Source organism: Motacilla alba, chromosome 6 (genome assembly GCF_015832195.1).
Source record: "Motacilla alba alba isolate MOTALB_02 chromosome 6, Motacilla_alba_V1.0_pri, whole genome shotgun sequence".
Classification (NCBI taxonomy): domain Eukaryota; kingdom Metazoa; phylum Chordata; class Aves; order Passeriformes; family Motacillidae; genus Motacilla; species Motacilla alba.
The window spans coordinates 9,418,882-9,438,718 of NC_052021.1; the positions used below are offsets into that span (position 1 = coordinate 9,418,882).

The window sequence follows — 19,837 nt, forward strand, 5'->3', positions numbered from 1 at the left end:
ATGGGCTCGGCCTTGGTCAGCAGTGGGTCCATCCTGGAGCCAGCTGGCATTGGCTGGACAAGCTTCTGGCAGCTTCTCACAGCAGCCCCCCCCTTTAGCCCCCTGCTACCAAAACCTGGTCACGCTGACCCAATAAATTACTGCAGTCTTTCATCTGCTGGTTTGGTTTCAGTACAGTTCTTAACTCAAATGTGTGAAAAATCTCAAAAAAAAAAGGGAAATGGAAAAATACTTAGGATGTGGTAGAGGATTACAAGATACTATATAGTGCTTAATAGAGAAGGTTCAATCATGATGGATTTTTTTGTCTCCTTTCTCTCTGCCAGAAATAATTCTGTATTCTCTTCAACTAGCAACAAAAATTGTTTCCCGTTATGGAACCTGTGGTTTTCCTGTAACCTCAATTTTTCCTTCACAGATTTAATTTGAATCAGCCTTAATTCCATCCTATTAGAGGTGATTCATGTAAGCTAAAGAATCCTGAAAGAAGGTTTTGATAGTGAAGATGTGGAAGGAATAAATGACCCCTAGCTGGAATAACAGCTTTGACAGAAGTTACATAAGAAAATGCAGAATGAGACAATTTTAAGAATGTGATCTTGAATGACTGGGGAATAAGTGAATTGCCAAAGTTAATGCAGACGTGACTTAGGAGGAACATGGTTTTGCTTTTAAGATTTTTAGCTTAGGGAACTGTTGAGACATCAGAGGAGATACCTTCAATTTAAGGATGATGGGAGAGTGAGGGAAATGTTTGCAAAAAAAAATTAGTGTCCAAGTCATCCTTGTAATACAGAGTATGGGCAGTTTAAGTTGTACACCATGATGGTCAAAGAGAAAATAGGAAACCAAGTGAAATTCATGGAAGGAATATATCATATAATCTCTGTACTTTTTTGATTTCTTTAGGTCTTAGTCCCGTTGCTTTCTTACAATATGGAGAGAAAAGCAAAGACTGAATGAAAAAATTTACAGATTTTATTTATTGAATGTGAACTTCACTTAATTTAAAAGCAAACCAAGCTTCTACTCTCTATGTTGATTTCCTGCTGTCCTGAGTTCTACTGTGTAACTGTTTCATAGTGTGTTTAAAATAACCTTTTTGCACTGAGAAAAGAACTGGTGTAGTTGGTTGATTACAAATGGGAGATTTTTAATCTCATTAATCTCATGACCAGAAAGCTCTTGTTTGCTTTTAAATTTTGTGAGGAAAAAAAAATTAACAGTATTGCTTTAGCACTTCAGTGCAGGGAAATAGAGGATTATAACTTTTGAAGTAAACATTACCTTTGAACTCTGTTTTTGCCTACCTATTGAAAGATTACTGTGTTTGGGTTTGGAAATGTCTTTGAAGGTATATTTGATGAAAGTACATTGTTCAAACTTAAGAGTATTTGTGTGCATGTGCATGCCATGTTGTTTCTGTAGTTATTTAACCAAGCGGATCTACAGTGCACTTCGAGTTTAACTTAAGTTTGCATTAAAATCTGGTTTTATCTCAGCAAGATTTGCAGAACACTAACAGGGTAAGACAGCGCTCAGACACATACATTTAGAGTCCTGGAAAATTCTTCCAGAGCAATAATACTTTCTTACATATGTCACGTTGAAATTAAATGTTGCAGATGAAAATAGATGCTGAATGCAGCATATAATTAATGTTACATTATTTGTCCTGTGTAAGCACTTTCCTAATATAGCAATCTAGTTTAATATATCCACTATGTGTGAGGTAACTCTGTAGGTGAGCATGTCACACTTCACACATAAGCATTTATCACTCTGATACTGAGACTATCTGAACACTTTGCAAGTTCTATGTAAGATAATGAATGATTCTAGTTTAGGCTATTCTAAACTTGCTACTGATAATACTTGCTCACTTCTTTTGCCCTTGCTGTGAAGGTGGTAACCTGCTCGTGTTCTCTGCGTGGAGTTTGTAATCTCATAAAAATATCCCCAACATCTGTTTCTAGGGTGAAGTGAAGGCTCACAGATGACAAAAGTTAGTCAACTATTCATTTAAATTCAAAATAATAAGAAAGGTTACGATTTTAAGTTATAAGGATAATATAACTAACACAAAGAACAAACTTAGTAGGTAAACATTGCAACTTACATTTATCTAAAATTTTGTTTCTGTAGTAAGAACACTTTAAAAATAACTTCCCCCAGCCAGACCAGTCATTTATTAGGAGAATAAACAAGCAGCACCTACAATTTCACTTATTTGTCCCATCCAGCTATTGAAATGCCTCTTTGGAAGTCTGATGGAGACCACTCCTTTGAGGATATGTGTGTGTTATTTACAGTGATTTGTGGGAACAGCTAGACAGGGAGTTTGGGAGTTTTCCTCTCAGCAGAGTACAGTGCCTCCGTGGGCATGACAAGCAGGTGAGGAAAGTGAGGATTAAGGCTTACCTTGCCAAGCAGCGTTTTGTATTAGCAAATCTTCATGATGTTGAACTTGCTAGTCTTGTCTCTGCTGTTTGTATGTGTCGAGCAAATACTGTCAAGGAAAGCTCATCTCTCACCCATTGCAGTGGGGAGTGTGGAATTCGATGATTTAAAAATTGCATTGCTTCCTTATGAAGTAATATTTACAAGTGTGTTTTTATCTTGTTCATGAAACGACATATGAATTCACTTGGACAGCTGTTACCTTCTGAGTAGCAGAACAAAAAAATATGTCCATGTTGACAGTGTGAGGCATTGTGAGGGCAAGCAGTTCGCTTCTTGTTGAAATGCTCTTCTGACGGCCTTTTTTAATACTAGATCACATGTCACTTGCTCTAAAAGGGCTCATAGTCCCTTTGTCACATACCAGAGGGAAAGGGTTTGCAGATGTGTAAAGCAGGCAGATTCCCCTGTGTAAAGGCATCACCACTCGCAGTTTGGAGGGGTTGGTTTGTATTTTTGACTGAGGGTTGTCTTCGTAAGTAATATTTCCTGTCTGTTCTCAGTAATTTGAAACGCCTTCTTCCAGGTGTAAAGTAAAAGGAAGGGGGATTTAAAAGCTCCTTTCTGTTACCCCTTCCTAAATTTATTTATTTTCAGCTCCTTATGGAAAGCATATCCATTAATAACTTTCATGTGCAGAATGTGAGTGTGGGTACTCAGGGCTCCGTGCATTATCAGGTGTTGACTCTTTTGACCTTGGTAATTACTAATCTGTGCAATCGGGCCTTTCTGAGCCTTGTCAGCCTCGCTTGTTCAGCGTTTTATTTATTTTATTGGTTTCTACAAGTCCTGAATAGGAAAAAGGGATTTAAAGAGAAACCCAAAAAAAAAAAAAAAAAAAAAGAAAGAAACCCAACCCTGTGTTTATTCTTAAGGGGTGGAGGTCTTCTAGAGGGGAGCTGGCTTGCAGAGGGGGAAGACAGTATTCTTATGCTAATCCCGGCTCTGGATAAGGAGCAAAGCAGCCGTGCAAACAATGGAAGTGGAGCCAGAAAGTCTGCGCTGCAGTCTAGCACGCCTTGAAAAGCATGTCAGGCCGGGCGCCTTGGGCTGCCGGGAGGGGCCGCGGGGGGAGCGCCTCCCTCTCGCTTTATGGAGCTGGCGGCTGGCCAGCGCACTTGGAAAAATCTTACTACCTAGAAAACGAGAGTTAAGGCTGGAAGAGGCGAGAGCAAGAGGGAGAGAAGTAGTTTATAGCCTTGTTTTTTTTCATGTTAAGAAAAGCTAACCCCCAAACCCCGTATTGAGTTGTCTCAGCTTTGTTGCCGCTGTTTTCTCCTTTGTACCAAAAACTGAAATTCAAGTGATGTGTCTTTTAAATAGCAGCCACATTTTCTAAAGGTTGCGCGTGAGCGAGGTAGGCTCTAGCAACGCGCCCCTACTGGGAAATGAGCTGACACCTCCCTCCTGTGGGCGAAGCGTTCGGGCTGGGAAGCGCGCCGGGAGTCGGAGCTGCGGGCCGGCCTGGGCATGGCAGGGAGGTGGCCTGGGCATGGCAGGGAGGTGGCCTGGTTCCAGTCCCTCACTCCTGTGCCTGAGCATGGCAGGGATGTGGCCTGGTTCCGGTCCCTCACTCCTATGCCGGGAGTCAGAACTGCGGGCCGGCCTGAGCATGGCAGGGAGGTGGCCTGGTTCTAGTCCCTCACTCCTGTGCCTGAGCATGGCAGGGATGTGGTCTGGTTCGGGTCCCTCACTCCTCTGCCTGAGCATGGCAGGGAGGTGGCCTGGGCATGGCAGGGAGGTGGCCTGGTTCCAGTCCCTCACTCCTATGCCTGAGCATGGCAGGGAGGTGGCCTGGTTCCGGTCCCTCACTCCTGTGCCTGAGCATGGCAGGGAGGTGGCCTGGGCATGGCAGGGAGGTGGCCTGGTTCCAGTCCCTCACTCCTATGCCTGAGCATGGCAGGGAGGTGGCCTGGTTCCGGTCCCTCACTCCTGTGCCTGAGCATGGCAGGGATGTGGTCTGGTTCGGGTCCCTCACTCCTCTGCTGGGACACACCGATGTCACTGACGAATGGCAAAAGCAGCGATTTGTCCAGCGTGCTTTCTTATTGATTAAAGTCAGCGACCAAAAATACAGGCTGTTTTCCATAGGAATCATGACATGAAAAATGTGCTCTTTAAGCACCGAACAAAAACCCAGTTTCTGCAGAACTCTTTGTGAGTTCCGTAGTTTGCATAATCACCTTCACTTTGGAAACATGAAGGAGTTGTGAATTTCTTCTTCTAGGCTGGGCGGAGGTTATAGGTGTAGCAGAAGCAAGCTGGGAGTTAAGCAAAATAAATGTTAGCCTGTCAATTTCTGGATCTGGGTTCTTTGGTCTTTTTTTTTTTTTACATAAGTTTATTAATAACTGTCTTTAAATTACAAAAAAAATACTGTAAGGTTGTGAAAACATTTGTGAGTCTTAATAGTGCTAAAAGACATGTTGCACATTAGAAATTCTTTCTATGAGCATTTGTAATTTTGAAGGCACTGGCGCACTTATTTTAGGTCCTTTGTCCACTTTTTAAAGTGTGATCAAACATGTATTCAGGATTGAGGCCCAGCTTTTTCCTTTTCTCAGCCCAGGTATATTATTTGTGTGTAATAATTGAAACTCAGAGCTAAAATGTGTGATAAGTCTTGTGGGCAGTATAGTATGACCAAAATATTTTTAATAGTGACATGTAAAATTTTGATGATTTTTTTCCGTTGCTGCTTATGTTTGGTGAACAAAAGTATGTTTCTTATGAATGAGATCTAAAAGGTTTAAGTTATGATTCTCTCAATTTAGAGATGGAATACATTATGTGTGGAGGCTTTTCTCCTAGTTCACATTGACTGCATGACAGTAAGGAACTAGCAAAAATGATAAATAGATTATAAAAACATATGAGAAGGATAGCTTCCGGGTAGAATAGCAGAAGTTAATGTCATTGCAGAAAGAGCATGGGTGTCCATTTGCTAATTGTCCTAAGGGCAGAAGCTCTAAGCCAGCTAATCACTTCCGAAGTGAAGGAGTTGAGAAAAGAGGGAAATGGGTCGAGGTGAATAAGAATTGTGCAGTGACATTTTCTCTAAATATGTTCAAATAAAAGAATGTGTCGTGTTTGTAACACATTAGGATATGTCTGAATACCTGATTGCAGTGGGAAAACAATTTTGCTGCATGTCATTCAGTTAATTTAACTGAAGAAACTTTGTAGCAGTAAGTTAATTGGAAGGCCAGAGTAACAGTAAGATGGGCATTCAGGAGTGCAGTGAGTGGCGTCCCCAATTACCTAATTTTGTTGGGCATGGTAGAAAGCAGCTAGGCTTTAATTTCTTCACCGTTAACAACTTTGTTTATGAAACAGACAGATATATCATAATTTAGTACTTTGGCTTCTAAATTCTGCCATGATGTACACATTTGTTATTTGCCTGCAGTGGGAAATCTTCGTTTCAGGAGATAACTGTTTGACTGTTCAGGGTGGATTTTGGTGGCTTTTCCCACTGGTCAGAAATAAGAAGTCCTTTTCTAAGACTGAGCTCCCCTGCTGCAAAAAACCTGTTGTTAGAGTCTTGTGTTTTTTGAATGAACAAATGTGTTGCATTGCACGTGTTCTAAACACGTGGTTCTGTATGTACTACAGAGAGAACTAAGTTTTCTTTTTTCATTCTTTTGAGAAGTATATAATACACCCAGTTGTGCTTCATTTAGCATTTCAGATTTCACTTTAGTTTCTAGGAGAAAGGACTTGTATAATTTACAAAGTCTCTTAGCTTTTAAATTTATTTATTTATAAATTTTAAATAATTCTTACACAATCCACAGTTCAGGGGAGTTATTTCTGTGAGCTTGAACAGATTAGTGCCTAAATAGGGGATTTCGTGAAGTTTTTGTTGATGGCCATGTAGCCAGCTGTCTTGCAATAACCAGCAGTCTTCTCCATCAGCTGTAGGATTTCTTGACAGATTTTGGGGGTGGTTTTATCTTGCTTGTTTAATTTGACATATTTGACAGCACTCAAGCATAGGGAGTTCGGGTGTTTCATTGTGACACTTTTCAACAATTTGTGTAAGCATGCCTTGCAATAGCATAGTAAAAACACATTTTAAAAGTAGGTTTTGTACAAGTATTTGACAGAACTACACAGTACAGGATCTGAAACTTTCTTCTTGTTATGGGCTTGGTTAAATTTGACTGTTTGACTTTGGATAAACTGAAGCTAACTGTAGCTCTTTTTGTATTAAGAATAATGAAATGTAGTCCCAGATCAGTCTATTCCTGTCCTGACACCTGCAGCTACATGAGATGGTGGCCTATGAAAACTAAAGACTAATTAAGTTTTTGGACTCAATATTTAGTCTGAAAATCTGCCCCACAACCTTCTAACCAGTGGTTAGGAATTGTCTTCTAATTTCTGATCCAAATGAATTTTAATGGCTAATCCATACCTTGTTGTTGAACCAGTAATTTTCTTAAGATTGAATAGCTGTCTGCCTTTATTGTGTTTATTCCTGTTATGTTGTCAAAGTGTAATTATTTACCCAGCAATTTTAACTGTGTTAATTGTATTATTTTCTTTTCTTTTTATCTCCAAATGGCTTTCTTTACTTGAGATAGTATCCTTCTAGATGGATGTTGGATTTATCAGTCATATTATCTTTGTGCTATTCATGCCTTTCTGTTATCCCTGGGAAATTTTCCTAGGAAATACTAGAGTTGTGTTTGTGTCTTTCTCCCAGCCACATCACATGGATGTGTCTGATGTTCTGTAATCAGTTGGTGTCCTTGGACATAGCTATCTCTTATGTGTGAGCTTCTAGTCTGTGTGAAGCAGAAATTCCCAATATGCATGCATGCAATATGCATGACTTTTCCAATTTCATGCTGTTGTACTTCATTCCATTTGTTACTTTAGTTCTTCATATGATCCAAATCTTCCTGCATATAAGCAACACTCAGCTGAACTGACAATTTGTTTGTCAGCAATTTTTAAAAAGTTGTTGCTTTCTATGCCTACTTCATTAATGAAAAGGGTGAGTATTCTTCAGTCAAGCTGAATCAAGAATCAAGGTCCTCAGATGCCATTTGAACTAGGCTACTAATCTCTGTTCTTGAAACTACTTGTCTGCCCTGTAGTGAATTCTTTACTGTTCTTATAATCCCTCTTTTCTTCATCCAAATGAGTAATTTTCTTTGTGGCACCATATCAGGTTTTTTCATAATCTTCCAGGAAAGCTGTTGTTGCACACTGACTTAGACTGACAGTTCAGTTTATCTCTGGCATTCTGTTCATCTCAAAGTCCTGTTCAAAACAGTCCCTGTGATTGAGGTAATATGCTTACAGTTACTTAAGTTGCTTCTTGCCCCAGTTACACATCAGAGAACCATTTAGTAAGTTTTAGTTTTGTTGTGTTTAAATACATTAATTTGGTGTTACAAGTACTGCTGCGAATGGTTTGAAATATCTTGTCTGTTGAGGTGGATTGTATGTTCTAATTTATGTTCTAATTCTTGTGAAGTCTAAGAATGGCATTTTTTCGTGTGTTCCCCTTACACAATGCTATCTTTGTTGTTACATTCACCACTATCATTCTTTATTGAAATTTGGAACAGCAGAGCTCACTTGGTTTGGGGATCATGCTGTTAAAAATACTACATAGCCACATCTAAAGAACAGTTATCACTGAACTCCATGCTTTCAGAGTTGGTTTGGGCCATATGAGAACTCTTGCACACTTCAGCTTCATGTATTTGGAGTCATACAGAACATAGGGCTGGACTGCTGTGATAGTGCTGTGAGTTCACTGCTGAGTTCCAGTTCAGAAAAAAACCCACAGTTTTATAATAAAAACATTTTCTTCAATTAACTGTTACTAAGAAGAATAATAAAATACAGTGCAGAAAAATCAGGTGTTACCATTGATGAATAAATTACTTTTTAGTGAATTATAGTTGAACACTGTGGCTAGAGTGGAAAAGAGATGGAGAACTTCAAAATCAATTGATTGGCTTATGGGTTTTAATCTCGTCAGCATCATTCTGTTGGCAGAGTAGCATTCCAAGTGTTAATTGCTGCTTTAATATATTTGAAGGGGTTATTTAGTTGTGTCATTCTAAACTGTTATATCAGGCAGATTTTGGAGAAATTCCTGTTGGTCTTCCAGTTTTGTGCCTTAGCCAGGGCTGCTAGTCTTTCTGTTTAATAGCAGTCTGAAAGGGTATTTTTTGTTTTGAAAATGGGAATTAGAATTTGTTCTCTTTGATTTTTATTGCAAGGTTATATATAATATATTATATATGTGTGTGTGTGTGTGTGTGTGAAAAGGGAAACATTAAAATACTAGTGGAGAGCATTATTTTTTTAATAGGCTTGGACAACATTTCTGGAAATTACCTTAGAGTGTGTCACTGAACAAAAATCACCATGAAATTGGAGTGAGTTGCATTAAAATGGTTAATTTCTTCAGTTTTTTCTTGATTTCTTTTTTCGTAACGTGCTGTGTGGTACAGGGGCAAATACACGCTCCTGTGCCAGTGTTGCCCTCTGGTGAACTGGGGGGCAAGATTGCCAAATTTTAAACACTTGCACTTCCTACCCTTGCTATGTGCAACAGTGCAAATATACGTTCCTTCTGAAACTGGACAAGACAGAAATTGTTTTTAAAAATACTTTAAACAGACTGTTACTAAGATTTATTTGGTTTTGCTTGATAGAATACTGGAAATGAAGCCCATGTTGTTATTGCTGCATAAAGCTATTGGCAGTTTTCAAATTCTGCATGTTTTATTGAGGATTGGAAGTTCATTGCCATTGAAACACAGAATAAACATTAATACTTTTGCACTTAGGTTGCTGGCCTGATGTTTTACAGCTAGAAGGATGTTCCTTATTAACTGTCAGAATTGGTGTTGTAGCATAGGGACACTAAAGAGTGAATATTTTTGCTGTCACATTGCTTTTCCCTCTGCCTGGCTGGGAAGTTTACTTTGAAGTTCCTGCTGCTCCGGACGTTTGCACAGTGCGCGATTCCGAGTCCGTCCCACCACAACCTGGCAATAATCCTGGCCAGGGCCGTGGCTGCCGTGGGGCTCGGGGTGCCTGGCTCCCTCTTTGTGGCTGCATTAGGGAGAAGTCAGAGACGTGTGAAAAGTAGGCCAGGGGTCGGGGCGGCGCTGCGCCCGCTGAAATTGGAAGTGACGGACACCTCCTGGCTCAGCCGCTAATTTGCCTCCATGTTAAATGCCTCCCAAGACTCATTAAAATGAAAAGTTCTTGGGTCTCGCCGACACACAGATTGAGTTATTGATGCTGGAAGCGGCCACCAACAGTAATTGCTGCCCATCCCCGAGCGAACGCCCGTTCTGGCATTCATGAGCAGCGCCAGGCTGACAGGGGTCAGGGGGGTCAACCCCACCGAAACGAGGCCGAGGAGAGGCAAAATCAGGGCTCTGTTCATCTTTGTGCAGCTTCGCTTTTGTTGCAAGGAACTATTGAGGTGTTCAAGCTGCTTTTTAGTCCTTTGAGGCCCAATTACGTTCCCCTCATGCATCACCATTGAAAAGTTCTGTAAGCGGAACGTGACTGCAGCTACTGCAGTCTGAAAAAGTGACTTCTTCCTCAGTTTGGCTGTCTTGGTTTTATGTTCACCCACTGCACAAGAGTAGAGTTATGTTTTATTTGTGGAGCAAATGGCGTGTTCATACGGTAGTGTAATTTTTCAGGAGGAATTAATTTGCACACGGCTTGGGAATCCTGGATGTAATGATTTTGAATTGCAGTTAGTAGTGGCTTTTTTTTCTGCAGTACTCTTCTAGGATAAAAAAGTAACAAAATAAGTATGTTAGGTAACCAAACTAACTGCTAAATTTAATGCAAATTTGATTTTCATCCAGCAGAGAGGCTGGGGTTTTTTTGCAATAAAGCTTCTCTACCAGCAGTTTTCAACAGGTGGCCTAACATGGTGTTATTGCTTCCCCCCCCAGTATTATGGGAAGTCACCACTTGCATTTAATTTTTATGGAAAATTATTTAAAGAAGGTTTCATTTCTGTAAAGAAAATAGTTTTCAAACAGATTTACATGTTAAATCTGTTGAATACTACCTCTAACAGCTATATGCAAGTCTAAAATTATACATCTGTGACCAGTGAGTTGACATATCTAGTATTTTTAATAGGAATATGAAAACATCCCTGTGGGTTGTTACCAAAGTTTATATTTCAGATGAACCCTGCTATTCAGTTAGATAGTCAACATAGCTAATGTTTTCAGATAGTAACATTAATAAACACATGGGATTTTTTTGTTGGGTTTGTTGGTTATGCTCAGCATGATGACCATCTTGAGGGTTTTTTCTTGTTTCACAAATACATGAAGTTTTTAAACATTTTGTTTTATTGTATTTTCTAGGAAACAAAGGTGGAAAAGCTACAGAAGCATCCTTGCAGTCAAGCACCGAATCCTGTATTAGGCTTCACTGAACAGACTGAGCTTAGCATTTGTCAAGCAGAAGGACCAATTGCCCTGCACAGGAAGGATTAAAAGTGAACAATGACTCGATTGAGAGTTCATGAGCAATTGCTTGGAGCCTATCTGCTTATCATTCTCCATGTTCAAGGTAAATATAAACTAGTTGAAATAAGCTTATCTTTCTAATTTGTAGCAGAGTTGTGCATTTTCCAGTGGTTGAAGTAGGATTTTTTTTTTCTTTTGGAGTTTCTTTTGTGGGCAGGTGACTTTACTGGCCTGATGTGCCGTGTGGATGCTTCCCTAAAAAGGACATTCTAGTGATCATTCATTGTAGTATAGATTAGGTCTATTTTAGCAAATACTTAAATAGAAGCAATTCCAAAACTGCCTAGTGCATGACAGAACAAATTGGATGAGCAGCAGAAGTGAAGGTTTGACTTTCTGAATTTCAATTCCCTCTGTGTGTGAATATTTGTTCCCTTTAACTTGACCCACTGAAGAACTTGCAGTGTGCAGTTCCCCATGCCTTTTGATACTCCCAGCAGCCTACAAGTGGTATGCCATAACTAATTTAAATGAACTTGTTGTTGTCTACTTGATGGGCCAAGGTGAGCCTATGGACTATTCACATCTACCCCATACACCAATTATCAAAAAACTTCTGGAAATCCAGTTGTCATTAGGACTTTAACTTCTCTGTCAAATTGGGTTGAATTGAAAATATGCATCCCTGGTTGGGTCTCCGTGTAAGAGTGTTCATTCTCCCAGCTGTGCACTCCTCCTAAGTTTAAGTACACAGAGCTTTCCAGATGTTTTCAGAAAATAGAGGAAACAAATTTGGTACTGCCATTTAAATACTTGACTATAAAAGGGTTTATATTCTCATTCCATACGTAGATCAGTTACTGCTTAGTGCTTGATTTTGAGATACTATGTGAGCTATTTACTTTCGAGAATAACAATTCAATGAACCCATTAACATGGGGAGAAGAGGAAGCCTAGTAAGTACCCAAATGCTGATCTTTTTGTTTTTGTTTTGTTTCTGGTGTGAATCTGCAATTTAGATTAAAGGCTATAGCAGAGCTGTCTCTTCAAAGCCTGGGCTTGATACATCTGTTTGCACAGAAGCAGCCTAGTTTGGGGGATACTTGAAGTCTGTAGTAGATTTACAAATATTTTCAGATAGCTGTAAGGTTCTTAGATTAGGTAATGGGAATAAACTAAAGAAAATTTCATTGAGAAATTAGGAAAGAAATTTTGACCGAATGTGGTTAAGTATTATACAACAGGCTGCCTGAGCAGGTAGTGCAATATTCATCCTTAGAGTAGTCAGAACTTTACTGCAATGACTGAACAACCTGGTCTGATGTAGAAGTTGGTCCTGTTTTGACCAGGTGGTGGTACCAGGTAACTTCCAGAGGTCTCTTCTGCTCTAAAATACTCAGACGTAATGTTTTGCTGTGGAGCTTGTTCTGTTTGTATTCAAGCAGTGTTACTGCTTCTGGTGGAAGAGACCAGCTTCTTCCCTTGTTCCCTTGAGGAGGCTGGTAGGAATATGCTTTGTTCTTTTTGCTGAAGTCATGGTTACTCCTCTGCATTACCAATATTTAGCATTTTAATAATAAGCAATAGCAACGGAAGATTTTTTTTCCTCTCTAGATTCAAATAGAAATAATAATACAAATATACAAGTTTTCTAGTGGCTTAAAATTAAATTACATTAACTCCTTCCATGATCATGGTGATTAATAACAGTTCAGTAAATAACTTCCAGTAAGTAATATAGATAAATTAAGTTTAAAGACTGAAAATTATTTTTCAGCTTCAAAAGAAGAAATTTCCTTATCTTAGAAATTTTTCCTGACTTTCACTGAGGGAGTTCTGAAAGCCATGGAAAAGTTGAGCTTATTGAGATGTTGTTAGTTCCTTGCAAGTTGCCTAAGGGCTTTGCTTCAAGCATATGAAATATGCTTGGTTTCCAGGGGTGGGAAGGAAAAAAACAGTCAAGTCTCTCTGCTTTTCCCTAGATTCTTGGGGGAGGAAAGAATTAAGATCATCGTCGTAAAGCATTTGAAATTTTTATAGGAAAGAAAAAATCTGAAGTGAAAAGTTCAAACCATTGAAAAAGTAGTTTCAACAAGAAAAATATATGCAGGATGTTAGAAAAATGCATCATAAAGTAATCAACAGAGGTGAAGAAGATTCGTTAGGAAGAATTGAAGAGAATTTATGTGATTTACAGAAAGAGGAAGAAAAGGCAGAGAAAGTAGAAACCAGTGTGTGTACTTTCAGTGTCTGGCATCCAGGTTAATGGTTTGCTCTCTTGGGGTTTTCTTGGATGCTTCTTCAGAATGTTAGGAATTTCAGAGCTTACCAAGACCTGAGAGAATGATAAAAGCAAATGTGTCTGTATAGCTGCATGTATATATACACACCAGATTCCTTAACAGGTAACTTGAAAAAGCAAGTGGCTGCATGTGTTGATTACTGTGAAAATATTCTTACAGTAACAACAGAAGCCAGAGGCAGTTCCATGACATTACTGGTGAGTAGCTGCAGTTTCTCAGGTTGGTGCTATGCAGCAGGGGGACCCAGTGGTTACCCTTTGGGTTGTGTCTTTATAGCTTTGGGACTTCCTCACTTACTTTGAGAAATAGTCAGAAATAAGGCTGAGTTGCAGATGGCCAGATTTAATAGCAACCTCTTCAATTAAAAGATTTTGTATTTCCTTTCTTGCCGTGGAAGACTTTTGTAGTAGCTTTGAGTCTATGACTTGCTTTGCATCATCATCCACCTCCTTTTTCTAATCTAAGGCAAGAGGTCTTGGGCTTCAGCTGCACTTGTGGCTGCACTAAACAGGTTTTGTCTTCCCAGTAGTGCAGGGTTTTCATGCAGAGAACCACTTTTACTTCCAAGTAGAGTACTTTCTTTGTTGTTACAGTGCATTGATGAGCACGTCTGATCAATATATGTAGCAGTAATAAAGTGCTTAACATCTACTTAAACATGTTCTCATAAATTTGGTTCTTCATTGCTGGCAGTTTACTTCCCATGTGGTTCATCACACATTTATGTATTCTTCAGAGATGCCATAGAAGACCAGTATTTTAATCCTTGTAAATTAGTTGACTGAAAATGTATTAATGCCACTTGATATGCATAAAGATATATTAAAAGTCAAATTTAAAAATAATTAGTGTTACTATTAAAATGGATTTAAAGTTGCCACTGTTAGTGAAATAAAAAAAAACCTGTTGATTTTAGTTCACTGCTCTAATTACTTTTATTCAAATACTTGCTATAGATAAGGTATATATTAAGATACATTTTAAAAACTTTATGCACGTTCTCAATTTCAGATGAAGTAGTTAACTGAATTTGAATGTATAAACTAATCTGAAACAAAATTCTAAAATCTATCAAAGGAACTTACAGTTGTCAGTAGCTGATTCAATATTTGAAAACACTAGTTCTGTTTATTAGTGATTTCCCCAATTAATGGCTGTATCTGTCTTTAAAACATGGGCAGCAACTGTGTTCTTACAGATTTGTCTGCTTAAAATTCTTCCAAGGGATTATTTAAAGTTGATCGATTTCATTATTAAAATTTCGCATTTAGTTTTAAGTAACTTTATTCTTTACAAGCCCTTTTAATTGAAATTAGAATGCAGTGTACTTCTTGAGAAAAATGCACAAAATTTTCAAGTCTCTGGCTTTTATATTGAGTGCTTAAGAGCAGAACAGTCTTCAGAAGTGACTTCTGGGGAAAAGAGGTGGGAGCAGAGGCTGAGGACTGCGGGTTGGGAAGCAGAGGAGGCAGGGGCTGTCTATCAGCCCAGTTGAGCACTGATGTAGCTCCTGGGAGAGCTAGAAGGACAGGAGAGAGGTTTCAAACCAGTAGTCTGGGAAAATGCTGTGATTTTTGGGAACCAGTTCTGCTGGATGGAGCTACCTCTAACATACCTGGTCTTTGGAGATCACAGCCTTGATATATAAAAAAGCACTATAGGGAGAATTATGGTTACAATGCCTAACACAGAGTTTGGAGAAGCATTTAAGATACTTTCTTTGCACTCAAACAGTTTTTCTGATTTTAAAAAAAACTATTTTGTCTTTAAGGAGCAAGTCCTTCTATGGTGTTCAAGCTGTGTCAGTTGTACTGAGGTTTAATTCACATAACAGAACACGTTAAATCATTATGAAAGTTTGTGATAGGCAAAAGGTGAAATGTGCTTGCTGGAGTGGGAGATGTTGCAGTATCTGCATCCTAAAGCAAGAAAAAGTAATTTAGAACCACCACATAAAAATGTCAAGGTATGCCTTTTTCATAAGGAGGGCATGTCTAACATAAAGAGCTCTGGTACAACTTTCATCTTTGCTGAAAGGAGCCCAGTGGCATCAGCACTAGCAGGAAGGCAGGTGAAGGGGCTCTTCTGACTAAGATTCTTGTTACTTGAATATTGAATTTCTTGGAGTTTACAAGCATGGATCACAGTAGCTGCAAAGAAATGCCTCTAGCACTGTATTTCTGCTAGGACAAATCCCTTTAAAGGATAATGTAGTCTGGAATAGAAATGTTTTTATGGGCAACACCTATATTATGAACTGCTGTAGATCATATTGGACCTTTCTTTGTGGAGAAAGAGAGGATACAATTAAGTAAAAAATTGTAGGCATAATTTGGCTTTTGTATTTGTCTTCTTACACTTACTGCTGTCTCTGCATTTCATAGAGCTGGTTTTTTATGGGTCACACAAATCTTTTCTTAGATCAGAAGACTTAATGAAATTATATCTGTATCCTGGCATTGAGTTGCAAGCAGGTTAACTAGTGATTAGTAACACTGCAGTGTCATGCACAGTACATTTTTAAGATTTATCCATGTTAATATTCATATTTGAAGCATGCTTTCAAGTTGACTTAGATTTCTAACCTAGTGAGATTTTTAATATCCTGTGCTTCTTTGAAATACATTTTATAGTCTTAAGTTATTTTCTGTGACTGGAAGAAGCAATGCTTTGAATAATTTATATTTTTGATCAAAGGCTGGATACGATACCTTGTCAGGCGTTGTTCTGTTTTAACAATTTCTTTTATTATTAGCTTTTGAAATTTTCATTTATTTTATTAAATAAAGTTTAATTTTAAACAGAAAACCATTTAAGTGTTGTCCTGTCTGTAACAGTTGTTCACACTAGTATAAATCTACAATGCATGCAGTATATGGTGGGGCAGAGCAGAAGACAAAATCAGAACCTGAAGCCCCCTCAGCTTTTTTTTCATCAGTGTCTTACTCTGTGAGGTTAGGAGAATGTTCCACCCTTACTCTGATATTTTGTTGAAGGTTGTAACTTTGTAATGCAGTAAAATACACATTACAGAGCAGTTTGTATGTTTAGAAGTCTATGATACTGTCGTTCTCAAGGCTGGATAAACAGGCTAGAAGTGATCCAAGATCTTGAACAAGCTCTCCAGCGTGTGATACCTTATTTGTTGCTGATGTCTATTATTTTGCACCCCCAGCTCTGTGCAGTTTGCAGGTGGACTTTAGGAAATAGTGGAAAGGAAGCTTTGCTGTGCCTGAAGTCTCTGGGTGCTGTGTTTCAGTGCACAATACACTGCACTTACACCTTTGAAGGTTGTGTGAGATTTGTGTATGTATGTTTCTTAGCTGTACTGCAGAGTGACAACTGCAAGTGTCATGGAAAAGAAGAGATTAATTACATTATCAGGTAGTGTAGTGTCACAAGATCCTAAAACATGATCCTTCCTTTGCCTGTCCTGTTCCCAGGGGGAAGATGCAGCAGTGTGAATGTCTGAGAGCTGAAGCTCTGAGGGTGGGGACATAAACCTTGGAGCAAGATGTTCTTTAGACCTATCCTTAGTTCTCTCTTGTTCATTTACTCAGTATTTATCAACCAGGAAAAACAGCAATGAAGCATCCTGTGAGTTCAGGGCCTTCATTTGCCCTCTTAACATCCAAGGTAGATGGAAGCTAAGTCTCTCCACGCTTGACTCCCATCCCCATACCCAACAGCTTTAAGGTGGACACTAATGAGTCTTGAAGTGCTGAGGGTGAATTGCAGTACTGCAGTAAAGGATACAGTTAGGTATCCTAGGTGGAGGCAATTAAAAACTTTTTTGTGAAGTAATCTCAAACTTCCTCAAAATTTTCCTATTCTCTTCCCTGGGTACTCAAACTCCTGTCTAAGAAGAGTTCTGGTTACAGTCTTAGAAAGTAAAAATGCAAGAGTGAAGTGATTTTTTCCCCCCATTCTTTGTGCAGTTCAGGTATTACCTGTAAGATGAAAGCAGGTTACTATGGAGTTTTACATTACAAAAATAATGAAATTGTAGTCTGTTCTTGCCTTGAATAAAAATCTTTGCCTATAGAAACTGAACAAAAGAAAAGATGCTGTTCTTTGAAAATACAGTTATCTGGTTTGGATTTTATATGGCATGTGCTTTTCATAAATCTTGTCATACAATCCATCTTAATAAATGAAGAGGGAAAATGTGTTTCCTGTCACTTTTAGTATAAAAGGTTGGTATACCTGTAGTCAAGCTTCAGTGTTAGTTTACAGAGAATTATACTGCTTTAAAAGATGCCAGACATGCACAAAAGTGTTGTTCTTTCTGTTCTGAGCTAGGAGAAGCCATGCTTTAAGGGTCCCTTGGATTTCTTGTCTAATAAAGTGGAATAACATTGCATTCAGTGATCAGGGTAGGAAAATGGATGAGTGACTGTAAGACACTGGTCATAAAGTACCATAAAAACTTTTAACATGTGGAATGTTCCTGAAGATAAGAGGGGTTTATAACATCAATTGAGAAAGATACTGCAGTCATTCAACAAAATTAGAAAGACAATATTTGTACATATGCAGTGGCTTTTGCTTTAAATATTAAGTAGAATTACCTGTTCTCTGAGCAGGTAAGGATCTCTTAAATGTGAGTACAGAATGTTTTGTAATGTCTCTAGCAAAGTATTAAAATTACCTTTCAGTTTATGCTGGGAAGAAATATATAGAAAGCGAGGGGGGTGGATGGAGGAGCTGTTTCAATTGTGCAGGATTCCTCTTGTTAAATCAGAAATACCTATAACCTACTGTTATTCTAGCATTGGATCTTGTTTCTTGTGAACAGTCTGTACAGATCAGGATGATTTAACTTGGGCATTACTGATATATTCTTTGAAGACCACATATTAAATAAAGCGCTGCTCTGTGATTTCAGTGTTTAGGTAAATGGTGTATTTCTCAGGATATTCTCTTAGTTGTATCCAGAAGAAGCACAGTTGCCTTACTTTGCTTCATTGGACAGTGCACTAGGTGTGCTGTATTAACCAGATGAGCAAATCTGCAAGTCTGGTGTTTTCAGTAGGATCAAATTTCACAAGTATTTAATTGGCACTTGTCTGAATGACACAGTGGATGTTACAGTAGAGTGATGCAGAGGGCTGTATCTGCAAGAAGTTTTAATCAAGTTTTTCTGGACACGTTTCAAGCAAGGTACAACAGGACACTAATATTCTCATCACTCTACAGCTCATGTTTGCTAGGTTTAACAGGAAGCCCAAGAATCTGTTTGAAGACACTCTGAGCTTCCTGGTCAGGTTTTTTTTTTCCTTAGAAAAACTGAAATTTTTATTATGACCTCCAGTTTTTTATTAATAACTGAATTTGTAAAAGCTTCTGCTGGTCCTGAGTGTCTGCTTGCTGGCTTATCTTGCCAACACTGAGCCTCACAGAGAGCCTTGCTGTAATCTGTGTCAGTGCAAATGATAGTTTGTTCACAGCTCTTCTATCTGTATTTGGTTCTTACCTTGAGGATTTAGAGCCAAGGTGGTGGACAGAAAGAGATTTCTGTATGATAAAGCTGAAGGAGATGGGTAAAGGTGTTCTCATCTGATACAGTAATCACATAGCATATTCCAAATGAGGCAGATAATGTTCATAATTTTTGTTCTGCATGTTCTTCACTAAGAAGAAAACAGTTGTTTTCTTCTGAATGCCTACATTCACAAAAGCGCTTTAATAATATGAACAAGAACAAATGATGCTTAACTCTGCTACTGTTGAGAAACTGAGGGCTGCTTGGAACATGATGCAGCCCTGTTTCTGTTCTGTGAAAGCTTGTTTGGATGGATGTTCCTGTCATTTACTGAAATTTAATTTGCAAACAAGATTTACTTTAGCTGTGTTTTGAAGTACTAATGCATACAAAGATCAAAAAAACCAAGAGATTTTGGAGTTATTACTGCTCTTCCATGAGACTGTGAATCTATAAAAAATTACTTCAGAAAATTAGAAAATTGCATATTAAGTATGTTCAGTCATGCATAAAATTATTCTTGTTGTGGTTATCAAGCCGTCAGCATTTTGGTTTTCTAAACTCATGAATGAGAGAAACTTTCTTCAGAAAATTCTAACCAGTTATACCACTGCTTTCCTGCCCTGCCTAGAAAAGAGAAAATATCTTTCTGTTTATATTGATTATATATGGTTGGAAGATCTGCTGTTAAAGTACAAAATGTGTCAGCAGGGCATTTCTAGAATAAAATTATTAACTCAGATTTCTGCTATAATCTTGGGAGAGGAGATTGCCTTGTATACTTCAGTTATTAATGTCATTATTGTTGTCATCTTTTGCCTGTAAAACTCTTGAGCAGTTTTCAAAGAGATGCAAACCTTTTTTTGTTGTATTTTTTTGTGTCCAGGTCAAAAGCCAGACAGCATGCTTCATGGTACAGGAATGAAGACAAATTCTGACCAAAAGAAACAAGCAAATGGAGTAACGCTTGCTCCAGAGGACACCTTACCTTTTCTTAAATGCTACTGCTCAGGACATTGTCCAGATGATGCTATTAACAACACGTGCATGTAAGTGTTGCATTCAGGATAGAGAGGCTCTTTGAAGAATATCATTTTGGATTT

General features: G+C 38.5%; 1 protein-coding gene across 2 annotated transcripts in view; it reads left to right on the plus strand.

The window, feature by feature from the left end:
• The window catches only part of BMPR1A (bone morphogenetic protein receptor type 1A), a 74,547-nt gene that overhangs the window by 42,184 nt on the left and 12,526 nt on the right, over nt 1-19,837 (plus strand). For both annotated transcript variants that reach the window (XM_038141108.1, XM_038141107.1), the window contains 2 exons: nt 10,842-11,049; nt 19,621-19,783. In XM_038141108.1, coding sequence (XP_037997036.1) covers nt 10,983-11,049; nt 19,621-19,783 — 230 coding nt within the window. In that variant the 5' untranslated portion in view covers nt 10,842-10,982. The remainder of the gene's footprint in view (nt 1-10,841; nt 11,050-19,620; nt 19,784-19,837) is intronic.